The 18283-nt window shown below is 44.2% G+C and overlaps 1 protein-coding gene across 1 annotated transcript in view; it reads left to right on the top strand.

The window, feature by feature from the left end:
• Positions 1 to 18283, top strand: part of Pdhx (pyruvate dehydrogenase complex component X) — a 70089-nt gene that overhangs the window by 27875 nt on the left and 23931 nt on the right. The window contains exon 3 of the mRNA XM_075961551.1: positions 6585 to 6685. Coding sequence (XP_075817666.1) covers positions 6585 to 6685 — 101 coding nt within the window. The remainder of the gene's footprint in view (positions 1 to 6584; positions 6686 to 18283) is intronic.

Raw genomic sequence — 18283 nt, 5'->3', positions numbered from 1 at the left:
AGCCAGGGCAGTGCCTGCATGGGACAGAGTGAGGGGGGAATGTGACTTCCTCACCTCGTGTGACACAACTGTGAGAGTGTCACACACTTCTGTGTAAGGTGTCGTGTTACTTTGTAAAATTCAGAAGCGGTGGTTCTGAAGGATGCCGTGTCTGAGGAAGCTTTGTTCTCTGAGTAGGTGCTCCTGGAATCTGAGTGGATTGTACTGCAGCAGACGCCTTGGCTTCTGTCTGTGTTGCTAAAGTGGGGAATTTGAAAGGCGAGTTGTTCAGTATAGCACTATCTTGACAGTTCTATGGATTTTCGGCACTTGGGTCCAGAAAGGTACGGATGATGTCGCTGTCTCCACAGTTCAGTTAGAGCATCTCTCACCCCAGAGACACCTGCTGTCTGATCAGCCACTTCCTTCCTAGCCCAGCTCTTGTCAGCCTGATTGTCCTGTCTTTAAAGTTTGCTTTTTCTCAGTGTTCTATAACAAAGAAGGAAGTAGGCTTTTTTATGTTTTCTTTTTATTTTATTTATTTATTTATTAAAGATTTCTGTCTCTTCCCCGCCACCGCCTCCCATTTCCCTCCCCCTCCCCCACTCAAGTCCCCTTCCCTCGCCAGCCCAAAGAGCAATCAGCGTTCCCTGCCCTGTGGGAAGTCCACGGACCACCCACTTCCATCCAGGTCTAGTAAGGTGAGCATCCAAACTGCCTAGGCTCCCACAAAGCCAGTGCGTGCAGTAGGATCAAAAACCCATTGCCATTGTTCTTGAGTTCTCAGTAGTCCTCGTTGTCCGCTATGTTCAGCAAGTCTGGTTTTATCCCATGCTTTTTCAGACCCAGGCCAGCTGGCCTTGGTGAGTTCCCGATAGAACATCCTGATTGTCTCAGTGTGTGGGTGCACCCCTCGCGGTCCTGAGTTCCTTGCTCGTGCTCTCTCTCCTTCTGCTCTTTATTTGGACCTTGAGATTTCTGTCCGGTGCTCCAATGTGGGTCTCTGTCTCTGTCTCCTTTCCTTGCCTGATGCAGGTTAATAATCAGGAGGATGCCTATATGTTTTTCTTTGGGTTCTCCTCCTTATTTAGCTTCTCTAGGATCACTAATTATAGGCTCAATGTCCTTTATTTATGGCTAGAAACCAAATATGAGTGAGTACATCCTATGTTCATCTTTTTGGGTCTGGCTTACCTCACTCAGGATAGTGTTTTCTATTTCCATCCATTTGCATGCAAAATTCAAGAAGTCCTTGTTTTTTACTGCTGAGTAGTACTCTAATATGTATATATTCCATACTTTCTTCATCCATTCTTCCATTGAAGGGCATCTCAGTTGTTTCCAGGTTCTGGCTATTACAGACAATGCTGCTTTGAACATAGTTGAGCATATACTTTTGTTGTATGATAGGGCATCTCTTGGGTATATTCCCAAGAGTGGTATTGCTGGGTCCAGGGGTAGGTTGATCCCAAATTTCCTGAGAAACAGCCACACTGCTTTCCAAAGTGGTTGCACAAGTTTGCATTCTCACCAGCAATGGATGAGTGTACCCCTTTCTCCACAACCTCTCCAGCAAAGGCTATCATTGGTGTTTTTGATTTTAGCCATTCTGACAGGTGTATGATGGTATCTTAAAGTTGTCTTGATTTGCATTTCCCTGATCACTAGGGAAGTTGAGCATGACCTTAAGTGTCTTTTGGCCATTTGAAGTTCTTCTGTTGAGAATTCTCTGTTCAGCTCAGTGCCCCATTTTATAATTGGGTTGATTGGCCTTTTACGGTCTAGTTTCTTGATTTCTTTATATATTTTGGAGATCAGACCTTTGTCAGTTGCGGGGTTGGTGAAGATCTTCTCCCAGTCAGTGGGTTGCCTTTTTGTCTTAGTGACAGTGTCCTTTGCTTTACAGAACTTTCTCAGTATCAGGAGGTCCCATTTATTCAATGAGGCCCTTAATGTTTGTGCTGCTGGGGTTATACGTAGGAAGCGGTCTCCTGTGCCCATGTGTTGTAGAGTAGGAAGTAGGCTTTTTTGATTTGACTTCTTTTTATCAAGCTGGTGACTCACTGTAGCACTAACGAGCACATTTTCCTTGATCTTCATACTTGCTCTACAGATAACAGCCGGCTCTCCTCTGCTCTCATCTTTGGAACAGATGTATCGTCTTCATTTTTGGTAGAACAAAATTGTTTTGTAGGAGGCATGGGATTTTGATTATTCATAAAATAAACATTACCATTAACAATTTTTGAGACATGTTTAAGAGAGACGGATGCTTCTGTGGACTTCATCCTCAGTTCTGTCAGCTGCCCATCGGGACAATGGACCAGGATGATGCTGATGGCTTCGGTGCTGGGGAGCGGCTCCCGGGCGGGACTCTGCTCTGGCCCATCCTGGGGCCTGCACTCTTGCTCCGGGTCCACTCTACCTCCAACACAGACATGGACCAGGAGAAGATGGTACAGGAAACAGGAGCTGCCGTCTTCTGCAGCCAGCCACATGGAGCTGAGAACCTACCTGTGAGCCTCAGCTAAGAGTGACCCACTAGAACATAAACTGCTGGGCAGAACTGAATACCTTATTGTAGCCGATGCTTTCTTAGTGTCTTCCTTTCCTGTGTGTGTGCCCTGTGAATGGTGTGTTTAGATGATAGACTATGGAATAAGGAGGGAGGCTGCTTCTTGATTATTAATGGTTTATTAGCTAGAAATATATCTGCAACTTTATTTTTATCAGAAAATGTTGCAAAATGTTTAAAGATCTATGTGAATTTGTTAACATAACACTTCCAGGTCCGTGATTTTTTTTTTCATAGCCACACATTCAAATCTTCCTGAAAGTTAGAAGATAGGTAACTTGGTGGAGATTGTTTGTGTCTGGGATTGGAATAAACTTTCAGCTGGGGTTGGCAGAAGCACCTCGTCACTACTCTGCCAAACAGGCCAAATCTGATCAGTGCTGGAGCCCTGGGTTTGGATCCTTGGGACTCATGACTCAGCCTCAAATGTCATGTGTCCACTCACAGTGATTATCGCTAGAGTTTCAGTCTCATGATCATTACGGACAGCGGTTCCTCGTGTGATAATTCGGTCTTAAGCTCCTGTGTGGTTCAGCAGCTGACTGACTTCTCTGTGTCCTGCTCTGTTGATCATGTGCTCCGCTGGCTCTCATAGCTCATAGCCTGACGTGGAGAAAGGGAATATCTTGTCAGATGTTACAACTTGCTGCAAATCAGTTGTTATAACCAGGTAAATGTAAAGAACAATTAATATTTTCCTTACGAGGAACTAATGATTTCTGCATTTACTGAAGTTTTTTTTTTTCTAAAGCATTTTGATCTGAAGTTAAGGGAGAGGGCGCTGGCCTGGCCTGGGGTTGTGAAGAAACTGTGACTAGGAGAAAGTGGCCGCAGCAGGAAAGCATTTTTCTGATGCAGTTCATGATTCTTTTCGAGTTAGCAGAGGATCAGAAACACCAAAGTGACTCAGAAACTTACATGACCAAAGTAAATTTGTACATGGTTCCTCAAAAGTTGTTGGAATTTAAATGAGAGTGAAAAATGGTACATTATTTCATTCTTTTTCTTTATGGCCAGAGTTTATTGTGTGCATCTAAGAATATGTGAAAAGTTTCCCAGCCTCGTCACTTCTCCCATTGCTCCAACAGCAGGAGCCCCCTGGAAATGGAGCATCTGTGACTCTTTCAAAGCATCCGTGATTAAACAACAACAATGGTGATGCACATGGAAGGCTGGGGCAGCAGGAGGTGTTGCAGGAGGAAGCTGCTTGTTCATCCCAGCTGCCCAGAACCAAAATAACCACACAGAAACTGTATTAATTAAATCACTGTTTATATTAATTTAACCCATTTTTAGTAATCTGTATATTGCCATGTGGCAGTAGCTTACCGGCAAAGTTTCAGCATGTCTGACTCTGGCGGCTCCATGGTGTCTAACTTTGCCCTTCTTCCTCCCAGCATTCAGCCTAGCTTTCCCTGCCTACCTAAATTCTTTTTTTTTTATTGAGAAAAGGAGAAAAAAAAAAAAAAACAAGTTTCCACCTCCTCCCAGCCTCCCGTTTCCCTCCCCCTCCTCCCACCCTTCTCCCCCTCCCCCCACTCCTTTCCCCCTCCCTCTCCAGTCCAAAGAGCAGTCAGGGTTTTCTGCCCTGTGGTAAGTCCTAGGTCCTCCCCCCTCCGTCCATATCTAGGAAGGTGAACATCCAAACTGGCTAGGCTCCCACAAAGCCAGCACATTACGTAGGATCAAAACCCCATGCCATTGTCCTTTGCGTCTCATCAGCCCTCATTGTTCGCCATGTTCCGAGAGTCCAGTTTTATCCCATGCTTTTTCAGTCACAGTCCAGCGGGCCTTGGTGAGCTCCCAATAGATCAGCTCCACTTTCTCAGTGGGTGCACCACCCCTCGTGGTCCCGACTTCTTTGCTCATGTTCTCCCTCCTGCTCCTCATTGGGACCTTGGGAGCTCAGTCCAGTGCTCCAGTGTGGGTCTCTGTCTCTATCTCCGTCCATCACCAGATGAAGGTTCTATGATGATATGCAAGACATTCGTCAGTATGGCTATAGGATAGGGTCATTTCAGGTTCCCTATCCTCAGCTGCCCAAGGAACTAACTGGGGACCTCGGCTTGGGCACCTGGGAGCCCCTCTAGGGTCAGGTCTCTTGCCTAAATTCTGCCTTGCCATAGGTCCAAAGCAGTTTCTTTTTTCATTAATGGTAATCACAGCACACAGAGGGGACTCCCACATCTGGGAGGACTGGGGTGACAGGGAGAGCTGGGGCAGCAGGGAGGGCTGGGAGGCAGCAGGGAGAGCTGGGGCGGCAGCTCTCCCTGCTGACATGCACCGGTCTCTTTGGTCTGTTCCTGCCTTTCTCCAGTCTTATCTCCACGTGTTCCCTTGTTCTGTTTGCCAGGTGCCCGAAGTGTGTGTTCTCTTCCCAGGGCCCTGGGAGTGTACCTTTGTGCCTGGCTCTTGTCAGGGCCCTGGGAGTGTACCTTTGTGCCTGGCTCTTGTCAGGGCCCTGGGAGTGTACCTTTGTGCCTGGCTCTTGTCAGGGCCCTGGGAGTGTACCTTTGTGCCTGGCTCTTGTCAGGGCCCTGGGAGTGTACCTTTGTGCCTGGCTCTTGTCAGGGCCCTGGGAGTGTACCTTTGTGCCTGGCTCACTGCCCTTTTCACTCATCAGGAGCTGAAGGATGGAAACAGGAGGACTGAAACACTTCAACAACATGAGTTGTGGCAAGCTACCCCTGAAGACAAACCATGAACCAAACCCAGGTGTGGGGAATAGGCAGGAGGAAAACAAAACACTGTCCACTTGAAAGCAAATCACAAAACAAGGTTCTCAAACACATTAAGAAATCTAATATTATGAAAACAAAATACATATTAACTGGAACAGAAACTGAATTTTAGAAAAGTTACTATAGGGGCTGGAGAGATGGTTCAGAGGTTAAGAGTACTGACTGCTCTTCCAGAGGTCCTGAGTTCAATTCCCAGAAACCACATGGTGGCTCACAACCATCTGTAATGAGATCTGGTGCCCTGTTCTGGCCTGCAGGTATACATGCAGACAGAACACTGGGAGGGAGGGAGGGAGGGAGGGAGGGAGGGAGGGAGGGAGGGAGGGAGGGAGGGAGGGAGAAAAGCTACTGCAGCAAATATTTTCAGATAAATATTCACCATTCATCGTCTCTCATAGTCACAAGCCCTGATTGGTCATTCTGCAAGCCCCCCAGCATCCCTTCCCCTGCGTCTCAGTCCAGAAACCTGCAGTCTATGGTGTTGGCTCCTGGCCACATTTCAAGTTTCATATCTTTTCTGTTGCATGGAAATGGTCTTCGTTGACTTCACTGATGTGTTTTATTTTCTGTATGCTCTTATGGTTTGTTTATGCATGCTGTGTAGTGCTATTAGGGCTTCTGAATTTGCCCTAATGTATTAACCAAAAAGTATTATAAATGATAAAACGTCTCTCTGAATGGAATAGTCAAGTTGTACTTAAAAAGCAAAAGAGCACCTGAGATTCAGAAGGATCAGGAATCCAAGGCTATCCTTGTCTACTCAAGCGTAGCATGGACAACATCAAACTTCATTTCAAAAACCAAATGTAAGAATAAAGAGACATGGAATCTTTATCCCAGAGAAGAAATGCATTTATTATCTCTATAAGTATGAATTCATTTTTAATCTTTGTAATCATTTTTATTATAGCAAATGTACTTATTATAGAGCTTTTAGAAGACACAAGACATCCATATACATGTACAAATACTTGTGTTTGTATAACACAGAATACTTTGTTATTAATTTATATTGTACACATGCTCGTAATAATTTTCATATTTAAAAGAACAAAACAAAGCTGACAAGATGGCTCAGGAGGTTAAGGCATTTGCCTCAAAGCCTGATGACCTGAGTTTGGTTACATGATTGAAAGAGAGTACCAACTCCCCAAAGTTGTCTTCTGACCTCCACACATGAGCTGTAGCTTGCATGCGCGCACACACACAAAATTATAAATAAAATATAATTTAAAAAATTTTCAGGAAGCAGAACAACAACAACAAAAAACCCTTGTTTTGTTTTTTAGGTGAAGCTGTGAGTGCTGGAGACTCTTTGTGTGAAATTGAGACAGACAAGGCAGTGGTCACCTTAGATTCTAACGACGATGGCATCTTAGCCAAAATAGTGGTAAGACGCGGATGTCTTTATGTGCACTCCTTAAATAAAGTTCCTCCTGTCTGTCTTGTTATCTACTGTATAATACATTGTTAATTTACATTTACAATGTTCTAGTACCAAAATTTAGTAATTGCCTTTTTTCCCCTATATTATTTTGTCATGCATATAATGGTTGTAGGATAGAATTTTAGACCGTTTATATAAAAGCAAGTAACCTAACCAGCTCAAAGCTGTGTGTGGGTAAAGCCTGACTGTTGGGCTGTGCTATGAGCTCACTGTAGAGCCCATCGGATGTTGTCCCTAGAGCAGAGAGTGTGGTGTTGGTGTAGCAGCAGAGACTGTGGGCACCAGTCACTTTCAAGTTGATAGTAACTGAAAGGTGCTGCCAGTCTACATGAGTAGCAAATTCATTTTGTGGAGTCTTTCTCTTAGAATGTGGAGATCATCTAAGTCATGTAGTAGTGGGGAAGATTAAGTGCAAAAATACTACAGAATTCCGGTAGCTGCTTTATCCATCAGTGCCACTTTTACCACTGTTCACTTGGTTTTTGGTAACTATTAGTCTTATGTCATATTGGTTGATTGAGACTGGGCAGTGAGTATCCATTTTGCCCTCTACAACTTGAATTGCACAAGCAAGCTGCCTTTCTGTTGGCCATCCTTTGTGGATAGGTGGTTGGGTCTGAGACCCCAGCTTGTCTCTAGGTGAATAGATATACCCCTCTTTTGTCTGTTCCACACACAGACATAGTACGTTAGGATTTTATACTCTAGTTTGCTGTAGACATTCTTTCTGTCCTTTGTGTTCCCTACTAGAGGATGATCTTGTTGGTGTGTAGTTGTGGTAGCCTTTGATGTTTTATTCTTAACATTTAGGACTTCCAGCATCCATTCCTTGCCCTGTATTTTGCCAGTAGCCCGGTTAAAACACACAGACGAACATACAGTTAATGCCCTTGAAGGAAATGTGAATTGAAGGGCAAAATTTTTTTTCTGTCTTTATAACTGGAAAAATTCATTCCAAAAGTCATTTTCTTAATAATTTTACAGTACTTGGCAAAAGAAAAGGATGATTTGATTTACCATATGCCTCAAACTCAACTACATTTCCCTTTACGTGCTTTTGGCGGCCTGTGCTTGGCTGCAGCTCCAGATTGTTTGGCTGTGTAAGTCTTCCATAATGGTAGCATTTTCCACTCAACTGCTCAGGAATGCATTTCAGATCGCTAGTTGTTCCAGTGGGTCAGTAGTGTCTGTCCTTCTGTCCTAATGCCTCAAAAATAGGTAGAAAATGGATACAATGGACGGCTGCTTTAGTGGCAGCTATTTTCCCACCAGAGGAAAGATTGTATGTAGATTTTAGGCCTTTAATGTCTTTAGTAGCATCCTAATGCTTTCTCAGTAACAGGAATAGTAAGCAGTATATTGCTGCCAGCGTGCAGTTTTACCAGGCAAATGGGAGCAGGAGCCACTAAGGTGGTATTTTTAGTCCACCCTTCTCTGTCCAAGAGCTATGCCTTTGCCTTTCGTTGTGGAAAATCCTCATGTTAGCATACTAAAATGATTTGCTAGGACGGTGCACAACAGGTTTTGTTTTCAGAGTCAAATAGTTAAACAGTTGAGCTTATGGAAGATAAGACTGCTGCTGAGTTCATCCTGCAGCTCTCTCACTGCAGTGGGCAGTCGTGTGTGGCCAGATCCACAGCTTTGAGACCATCACAGAGTAACTTGTGCTTTCTTGGTGATTAACTCCTCATCCCTGGGAAAGTTCCGGGTTCTTTTGCCGCACAGTGCTACCCTTAAAACAGTGTTACAGTTTTTGTATCCAAAGTCCATTAAAATAGGAAATATTTATTAGATTTTAATTGGAACCAGAAGATGCTTAAATGTTCCTAATATGTTAATTCAGAATAAATACTGTTGGTATGAATAATTTTGTGTTCTAGTTCCAATTTATTTCATTTAGTACAAGGACTTTTAAAGTTCCTTGAATCAGCTAAGTTGTGCAGAAAATTTTAATTATTATACAGGTAGAATCAGTCCATCAGCTTAGGCTTCAGTTTAGTATTCAGTAGATTGGGCTTAGAATCACATAGTAAGAGGGGTTATTAGAAGTTCTCTGATCTTGCTTTCATAATATTTTGTTTCTTATGGCAAATATTACATATATGCATATAATCAAAATATATAACTAAACTTTCTATTTTTTTAATTAAAAATATATTTATTTTGTGTTTATATTGGAGTACATGCATGAACACTTGCTGTGGTGCTCATGGGGCAGTCAGGGACAGCTTGTGGAAGTTGGGTGTCTCCATCAGCCATTTGTATTCTGGGAATTGAGCTTAGAGCACAAGCTGAGCTGTGTCTCAGCCATCTCACTGTATCTCAGCCATCTCACTGTATCTCATTCATCTCACTGTATCTCAGTCATCTCACTGTATCTCAGTCATCTCACTGTATCTCAGTCATCTCACTGTATCTCAGTCATCTCACTGTATCTCAGTCATCTCACTGTATCTCATTCATCTCACTGTATCTCAGTCATCTCACTGTATCTCAGTCATCTCACTGTATCTCAGTCATCTCACTGTATCTCAGTCATCTCACTGTATCTCAGTCATCTCACTGTATCTCAGCCATCTCACTGTATCTCAGCCATCTCACTGTATCTCAGCCATCTCACTGTATCTCAGTCATCTCACTGTCTCAGCCATCTCACTGTATCTCAGCCATCTCACTGTCTCAGTCATCTCACTGTATCTCAGCCATCTCACTGTATCTCAGTCATCTCACTGTCTCAGTCATCTCACTGTATCTCAGTCATCTCACTGTCTCAGTCATCTCACTGTATCTCAGTCATCTCACTGTATCTCAGTCATCTCACTGTATCTCAGCCATCTCACTGTCTCAGTCATCTCACTGTATCTCAGTCATCTCACTGTATCTCAGCCATCTCACTGTATCTCAGTCATCTCACTGTATCTCAGTCATCTCACTGTCTCAGTCATCTCACTGTATCTCAGCCATCTCACTGTCTCAGCCATCTCACTGTATCTCAGTCATCTCACTGTATCTCAGTCATCTCACTGTCTCAGTCATCTCACTGTCTCAGCCATCTCACTGTATCTCAGCCATCTCACTGTATCTCAGCCATCTCACTGTATCTCAGTCATCTCACTGTATCTCAGCCATCTCACTGTATCTCAGCCATCTCACTGTCTCAGCCATCTCACTGTATCTCAGTCATCTCACTGTATCTCAGCCATCTCACTGTATCTCAGCCATCTCACTGTATCTCAGCCATCTCACTGTCTCAGCCATCTCACTGTGTCTCAGCCATCTCACTGTATCTCAGCCATCTCACTGTATCTCAGTCATCTCACTGTATCTCAGTCATCTCACTGTATCTCAGCCATCTCACTGTCTCAGTCATCTCACTGTATCTCAGCCATCTCACTGTCTCAGTCATCTCACTGTCTCAGCCATCTCACTGTATCTCAGTCATCTCACTGTATCTCAGCCATCTCACTGTATCTCAGTCATCTCACTGTATCTCAGTCATCTCACTGTATCTCAGCCATCTCACTGTCTCAGCCATCTCACTGTATCTCAGTCATCTCACTGTATCTCAGTCATCTCACTGTATCTCAGTCATCTCACTGTCTCAGTCATCTCACTGTATCTCAGCCATCTCACTGTCTCAGTCATCTCACTGTCTCAGTCATCTCACTGTATCTCAGTCATCTCATTGTATCTCAGTCATCTCACTGTCTCAGTCATCTCACTGTCTCAGTCATCTCACTGTATCTCAGTCATCTCATTGTATCTCAGTCATCTCACTGTATCTCAGTCATCTCACTGTATCTCAGCCATCTCACTGTATCTCAGTCATCTCACTGTATCTCAGTCATCTCACTGTCTCAGTCATCTCACTGTATCTCAGTCATCTCACTGTATCTCAGTCATCTCACTGTATCTCAGTCATCTCACTGTCTCAGCCATCTCACTGTATCTCAGTCATCTCATTGTATCTCAGTCATCTCACTGTATCTCAGCCATCTCACTGTATCTCAGTCATCTCACTGTATCTCAGCCATCTCACTGTCTCAGCCATCTCACTGTATCTCAGTCATCTCATTGTATCTCAGTCATCTCACTGTATCTCAGTCATCTCATTGTATCTCAGTCATCTCACTGTATCTCAGCCATCTCACTGTATCTCAGTCATCTCACTGTATCTCAGTCATCTCACTGTATCTCAGTCATCTCACTGTATCTCAGCCATCTCACTGTCTCAGTCATCTCACTGTATCTCAGCCATCTCACTGTCTCAGTCATCTCACTGTATCTCAGCCATCTCACTGTCTCAGACATCTCACTGTATCTCAACCATCTCACTGTCTCAGTCATCTCACTGTCTCAGTCATCTCACTGTATCTCAGCCATCTCACTGTCTCAGTCATCTCACTGTATCTCAGCCATCTCACTGTCTCAGTCATCTCACTGTATCTCAGCCATCTCATTGTATCTCAGCCATCTCACTGTCTCAGTCATCTCACTGTATCTCAGCCATCTCACTGTCTCAGTCATCTCACTGTATCTCAGCCATCTCACTGTATCTCAGCCATCTCACTGTCTCAGTCATCTCACTGTATCTCAGCCATCTCACTGTATCTCAGCCATCTCACTGTCTCAGTCATCTCACTGTCTCAGTCATCTCACTGTATCTCAGCCATCTCACTGTCTCAGCCATCTCACTGTCTCAGTCATCTCACTGTATCTCAGTCATCTCACTGTATCTCAGCCATCTCACTGTCTCAGTCATCTCACTGTATCTCAGCCATCTCACTGTCTCAGTCATCTCACTGTATCTCAGCCATCTCATTGTATCTCAGCCATCTCACTGTCTCAGTCATCTCACTGTATCTCAGCCATCTCACTGTCTCAGTCATCTCACTGTATCTCAGCCATCTCACTGTATCTCAGCCATCTCACTGTCTCAGTCATCTCACTGTATCTCAGCCATCTCACTGTCTCAGTCATCTCACTGTATCTCAGCCCTCTCACTGTATCTCAGCCCTCTCACTGTCTCAGCCATCTCACTGTCTCAGTCATCTCACTGTCTCAGTCATCTCACTGTATCTCAGCCATCTCACTGTATCTCAGCCATCTCACTGTCTCAGTCATCTCACTGTATCTCAGCCATCTCACTGTATCTCAGCCATCTCACTGTATCTCAGTCATCTCACTGTATCTCAGCCATCTCACTGTCTCAGTCATCTCACTGTCTCAGTCATCTCACTGTATCTCAGCCATCTCACTGTATCTCAGCCATCTCACTGTATCTCAGTCATCTCACTGTCTCAGTCATCTCACTGTATCTCAGTCATCTCACTGTCTCAGTCATCTCACTGTCTCAGTCATCTCACTGTCTCAGTCATCTCACTGTATCTCAGTCATCTCACTGTATCTCAGTCATCTCACTGTATCTCAGTCATCTCACTGTATCTCAGTCATCTCACTGTATCTCAGTCATCTCACTGTATCTCAGCCATCTCACTGTATCTCAGTCATCTCACTGTCTCAGTCATCTCACTGTCTCAGCCATCTCACTGTATCTCAGTCATCTCACTGTATCTCAGTCATCTCACTGTATCTCAGTCATCTCACTGTATCTCAGTCATCTCACTGTATCTCAGTCATCTCACTGTATCTCAGTCATCTCACTGTATCTCAGTCATCTCACTGTATCTCAGTCATCTCATTGTATCTCAGTCATCTCACTGTCTCAGTCATCTCACTGTATCTCAGCCATCTCACTGTATCTCAGTCATCTCACTGTATCTCAGTCATCTCACTGTATCTCAGTCATCTCACTGTATCTCAGCCATCTCACTGTATCTCAGCCATCTCACTGTATCTCAGTCATCTCACTGTATCTCAGTCATCTCACTGTATCTCAGCCATCTCACTGTCTCAGTCATCTCACTGTATCTCAGCCATCTCACTGTCTCAGCCATCTCACTGTATCTCAGCCATCTCACTGTATCTCAGTCATCTCACTGTATCTCAGCCATCTCACTGTATCTCAGTCATCTCACTGTCTCAGCCATCTCACTGTATCTCAGTCATCTCACTGTATCTCAGTCATCTCACTGTATCTCAGTCATCTCACTGTCTCAGTCATCTCACTGTCTCAGCCATCTCACTGTATCTCAGTCATCTCACTGTATCTCAGTCATCTCACTGTATCTCAGTCATCTCACTGTCTCAGCCATCTCACTGTATCTCAGTCATCTCACTGTATCTCAGTCATCTCACTGTATCTCAGCCATCTCACTGTATCTCAGCCCTCTCACTGTATCTCAGCCATCTCACTGTCTCAGTCATCTCACTGTATCTCAGCCCTCTCACTGTATCTCAGCCCTCTCACTGTCTCAGCCATCTCACTGTCTCAGTCATCTCACTGTATCTCAGTCATCTCACTGTCTCAGCCATCTCACTGTATCTCAGCCATCTCACTGTATCTCAGTCATCTCACTGTATCTCAGCCATCTCATTGTATCTCAGTCATCTCACTGTCTCAGTCATCTCACTGTATCTCATTCATCTCACTGTATCTCAGTCATCTCACTGTCTCAGTCATCTCACTGTATCTCAGCCATCTCACTGTATCTCAGCCATCTCACTGTATCTCAGTCATCTCACTGTATGTCAGTCATCTCACTGTATCTCAGCCATCTCACTGTATCTCAGTCATCTCACTGTATCTCAGCCATCTCACTGTATCTCAGTCATCTCACTGTATCTCAGTCATCTCACTGTATCTCAGTCATCTCACTGTATCTCAGTCATCTCACTGTATCTCAGTCATCTCACTGTATCTCAGTCATCTCACTGTCTCAGCCATCTCACTGTATCTCAGTCATCTCACTGTATCTCAGTCATCTCACTGTCTCAGTCATCTCACTGTATCTCAGTCATCTCACTGTATCTCAGTCATCTCACTGTCTCAGTCATCTCACTGTATCTCAGCCATCTCACTGTATCTCAGCCATCTCACTGTATCTCAGTCATCTCACTGTATCTCAGTCATCTCACTGTATCTCAGCCATCTCACTGTATCTCAGCCATCTCACTGTATCTCAGTCATCTCACTGTATCTCAGTCATCTCACTGTATCTCAGTCATCTCACTGTCTCAGTCATCTCACTGTATCTCAGTCATCTCACTGTATCTCAGTCATCTCACTGTATCTCAGTCATCTCACTGTATCTCAGCCATCTCACTGTATCTCAGCCATCTCACTGTATCTCAGTCATCTCACTGTATCTCAGCCATCTCACTGTATCTCAGCCATCTCACTGTATCTCAGTCATCTCACTGTATCTCAGTCATCTCACTGTATCTCAGTCATCTCACTGTATCTCAGCCATCTCACTGTATCTCAGCCATCTCACTGTATCTCAGTCATCTCACTGTCTCAGTCATCTCACTGTATCTCAGCCATCTCACTGTATCTCAGTCATCTCACTGTCTCAGTCATCTCACTGTATCTCAGCCATCTCACTGTATCTCAGCCATCTCACTGTATCTCAGCCATCTCACTGTATCTCAGCCATCTCACTGTATCTCAGTCATCTCACTGTCTCAGCCATCTCACTGTATCTCAGTCATCTCACTGTCTCAGCCATCTCACTGTCTCAGTCATCTCACTGTATCTCAGCCATCTCACTGTATCTCAGCCATCTCACTGTATCTCAGTCATCTCACTGTATCTCAGTCATCTCACTGTATCTCAGTCATCTCACTGTATCTCAGTCATCTCACTGTCTCAGCCATCTCACTGTATCTCAGCCATCTCACTGTATCTCAGCCATCTCACTGTATCTCAGCCATCTCACTGTATCTCAGCCATCTCACTGTCTCAGTCATCTCACTGTATCTCAGCCATCTCACTGTATCTCAGCCATCTCACTGTCTCAGTCATCTCACTGTCTCAGCCATCTCACTGTATCTCAGTCATCTCACTGTATCTCAGTCATCTCACTGTCTCAGTCATCTCACTGTATCTCAGTCATCTCACTGTATCTCAGTCATCTCACTGTCTCAGTCATCTCACTGTATCTCAGTCATCTCACTGTCTCAGTCATCTCACTGTATCTCAGTCATCTCACTGTATCTCAGCCATCTCACTGTATCTCAGCCATCTCACTGTCTCAGTCATCTCACTGTCTCAGCCATCTCACTGTATCTCAGTCATCTCACTGTATCTCAGTCATCTCACTGTATCTCAGCCATCTCACTGTATCTCAGCCATCTCACTGTATCTCAGTCATCTCACTGTATCTCAGCCATCTCACTGTATCTCAGCCATCTCACTGTCTCAGTCATCTCACTGTCTCAGCCATCTCACTGTATCTCAGTCATCTCACTGTATCTCAGTCATCTCACTGTATCTCAGTCATCTCACTGTCTCAGTCATCTCACTGTCTCAGCCATCTCACTGTATCTCAGTCATCTCACTGTATCTCAGTCATCTCACTGTCTCAGTCATCTCACTGTATCTCAGTCATCTCACTGTCTCAGTCATCTCACTGTATCTCAGCCATCTCACTGTATCTCAGCCATCTCACTGTCTCAGTCATCTCACTGTATCTCAGCCATCTCACTGTATCTCAGCCATCTCACTGTATCTCAGCCATCTCATTGTATCTCAGTCATCTCACTGTATCTCAGCCATCTCACTGTATCTCAGCCATCTCACTGTCTCAGTCATCTCACTGTATCTCAGCCATCTCACTGTATCTCAGTCATCTCACTGTATCTCAGCCATCTCACTGTCTCAGCCATCTCACTGTATCTCAGCCATCTCATTGTATCTCAGTCATCTCACTGTATCTCAGCCATCTCACTGTATCTCAGCCATCTCACTGTCTCAGTCATCTCACTGTATCTCAGCCATCTCACTGTATCTCAGTCATCTCACTGTATCTCAGTCATCTCACTGTATCTCAGTCATCTCACTGTATCTCAGCCATCTCACTGTCTCAGTCATCTCACTGTCTCAGCCATCTCACTGTATCTCAGTCATCTCACTGTCTCAGTCATCTCACTGTATCTCAGTCATCTCACTGTATCTCAGTCATCTCACTGTATCTCAGTCATCTCATTGTATCTCAGTCATCTCACTGTATCTCAGCCATCTCACTGTATCTCAGCCATCTCACTGTCTCAGTCATCTCACTGTATCTCAGCCATCTCACTGTATCTCAGCCATCTCACTGTCTCAGTCATCTCACTGTCTCAGTCATCTCACTGTATCTCAGCCATCTCACTGTATCTCAGCCATCTCACTGTCTCAGTCATCTCACTGTATCTCAGCCATCTCACTGTATCTCAGCCATCTCACTGTCTCAGTCATCTCACTGTCTCAGTCATCTCACTGTATCTCAGCCATCTCACTGTATCTCAGCCATCTCACTGTATCTCAGTCATCTCACTGTATCTCAGTCATCTCACTGATTCCATTGGCAGTTATCCATAGCAGAGGTGGGGGGAGGAAGCAGCACCTCCACCAGATGTGACAGTGCCTGGCTGTAATCCTAGCACCTGGGAAGCAAAGACAGGAGGATCAGGCATTCAAGTTCAGAGTTGCCTACAGCTTGTTAGAAGTGGGCTATACAACCCTGTCTTAAAACAAAGTTCCATGAATGAACTATAAAGCAATTAAGAAAGACTTGCTCATCTGGATATCAAAAGAGCCCAACAGTTATTTTCAGCATTGCTTACCGTCTGCAGTGTCCGCTGTTTCTCTAAAGCCAAGCCTTGCCATTTTCCTAAGACCATAGTTTTCAGTTCAGCTTTGTCCAAAATTACCTCCATAGGTGCGTATTAGAGTTTAAAGGCTTATGCTTGGAATTTAAACCTGTGTAACCTTGAATTAATCCCCATAGAACATAATATTTGTAATTATGAATGTGCCCTCTCAACGCTCAGAGAAAATTCTACCCAATGGAGGCTATTCTCAGTTCTAATCTTTTTCACACTGAAATTGGTAAGTGATGAATTTTGAGAGTGTCCTTCTTGAGTTTAAAACTAAGTCAGTTTTCTGTCCACTGTATAGATAGATACTGGCACCAGCTAGAGGTGCCAGGTGGCAGCCCTGAGCTCACGGTTACGATTCCACTAATGGACATGGTGTTGATCTAAGGCATGCTGTTGGTGGTCACTTCCTTTAAATCTTAGCTGTTGCATCCGGAACAAGTTGTAACCTTGGGCCTCAGGCTCCCCATCTGTTTATTGGGATACTAATTTACCCCCTGGGTTGTCAGGTGCCTTGAATACATCAATAGAACCTTGCCTGGCTGGCATGGGGAAGGCGGGCAGCTATCACTTGGACTTAGCATCTCTTCTCCATTTTAGCTGTCATTGATGTGCTTTCCCTTCATACTTCTTATATTGCTTCCTTGTAAGCCGGGGTTCAGTGTGCACGTAAACTAAGAAAGTAATACCGAAGAATAAGAGCTATTTAAAGCTGCGTAGAGACCTGAGCCATCTGTCGGTCATGTGACTCAACTCCTCCGCACTAACTGCCATTAGAGCATCAATACACAATCCATTGTTCTTTTTCTGTTTTTCTGTTTTGGTTTTTTGAGACACGGTTTCGCTGTAGCTTTGGAGTCTGTCCTGGAACTAGCTCTTGTAGACCAGGCTGGCCTTGAACTCACAAAGAGGCCTCTGCCTCCCAAGTGCTGTGATTAAAGGTGTGTGCCACCACCACCCAGTAGCCAGTTCAATTTTAAAAGAATAAAAATACTTAGATAATTACTTAGTGTGCTGGTTATTTTGTAGTGCCAAAATTAAAAAGATAATGTCATTCACTTTTGTTGTTTTGGTTTTATAAGTGACAGTGGGTCCCAAGTAGCTCAGGTTGGCCCAGGATTCCCTGTGTAGCTGAATCTCTCCTGATCCCCGGAACCTCCTGCTCCCACCTCTGCAATGCTGGATTTCACATGTGTGTCACCACATCTGCCTTTCCTAGTGTTTGTGATGACGTGAACTCTGAGATACCGTTTATCCAGGAGTCTGCTGGAGACACTCCGTTTCTAGTCTCCGCATCATGCCCTGTGATTCTGCTATAGCAAGCCCACCTAAGCTGGATTTAACATATGTCCACATCCAGTGTCAGTTTACAGGAGCATCTGGTTAAGAAGAAAAAAATACTGAGCTAGTCTAGGCTGAGGGATGCAATTTAGCCTCTATTTAAATATTATCGGGAGGCAGTTTGTCTCTTGTTCTATTCCTGAGTATGTGCTGAACTATTAGGCTTGATTTTCCAATCCTTACCAAATTTACTTTGTAGTCTAATATTGATCCTTGTTGAGTATATTTGTTTTAAAAGTTAACAACTTGAAGGTAAACACAGAAGTTATAATTATACATTTACTGTTTATGTGAAATGACAGGCACTGTTCTAAATCCCTTAGATCTGGAACTTCTCTGTCCTCCTAACTAGTCTGTAGAATGGCACTGTTGCGATTTCACTGACAGATCGGGAAACAGGCCTGGTGAAGTAGTCCTTACTGTGCTCACAGCTGGTTG

The sequence above is a fragment of the Microtus pennsylvanicus genome, chromosome 2 (assembly GCF_037038515.1).
Source record: "Microtus pennsylvanicus isolate mMicPen1 chromosome 2, mMicPen1.hap1, whole genome shotgun sequence".
NCBI lineage: Eukaryota > Metazoa > Chordata > Mammalia > Rodentia > Cricetidae > Microtus > Microtus pennsylvanicus.
The sequence above is the reverse complement of the archived record's forward strand: the minus strand, read 5'-3'. Positions and strand labels throughout refer to the sequence as shown.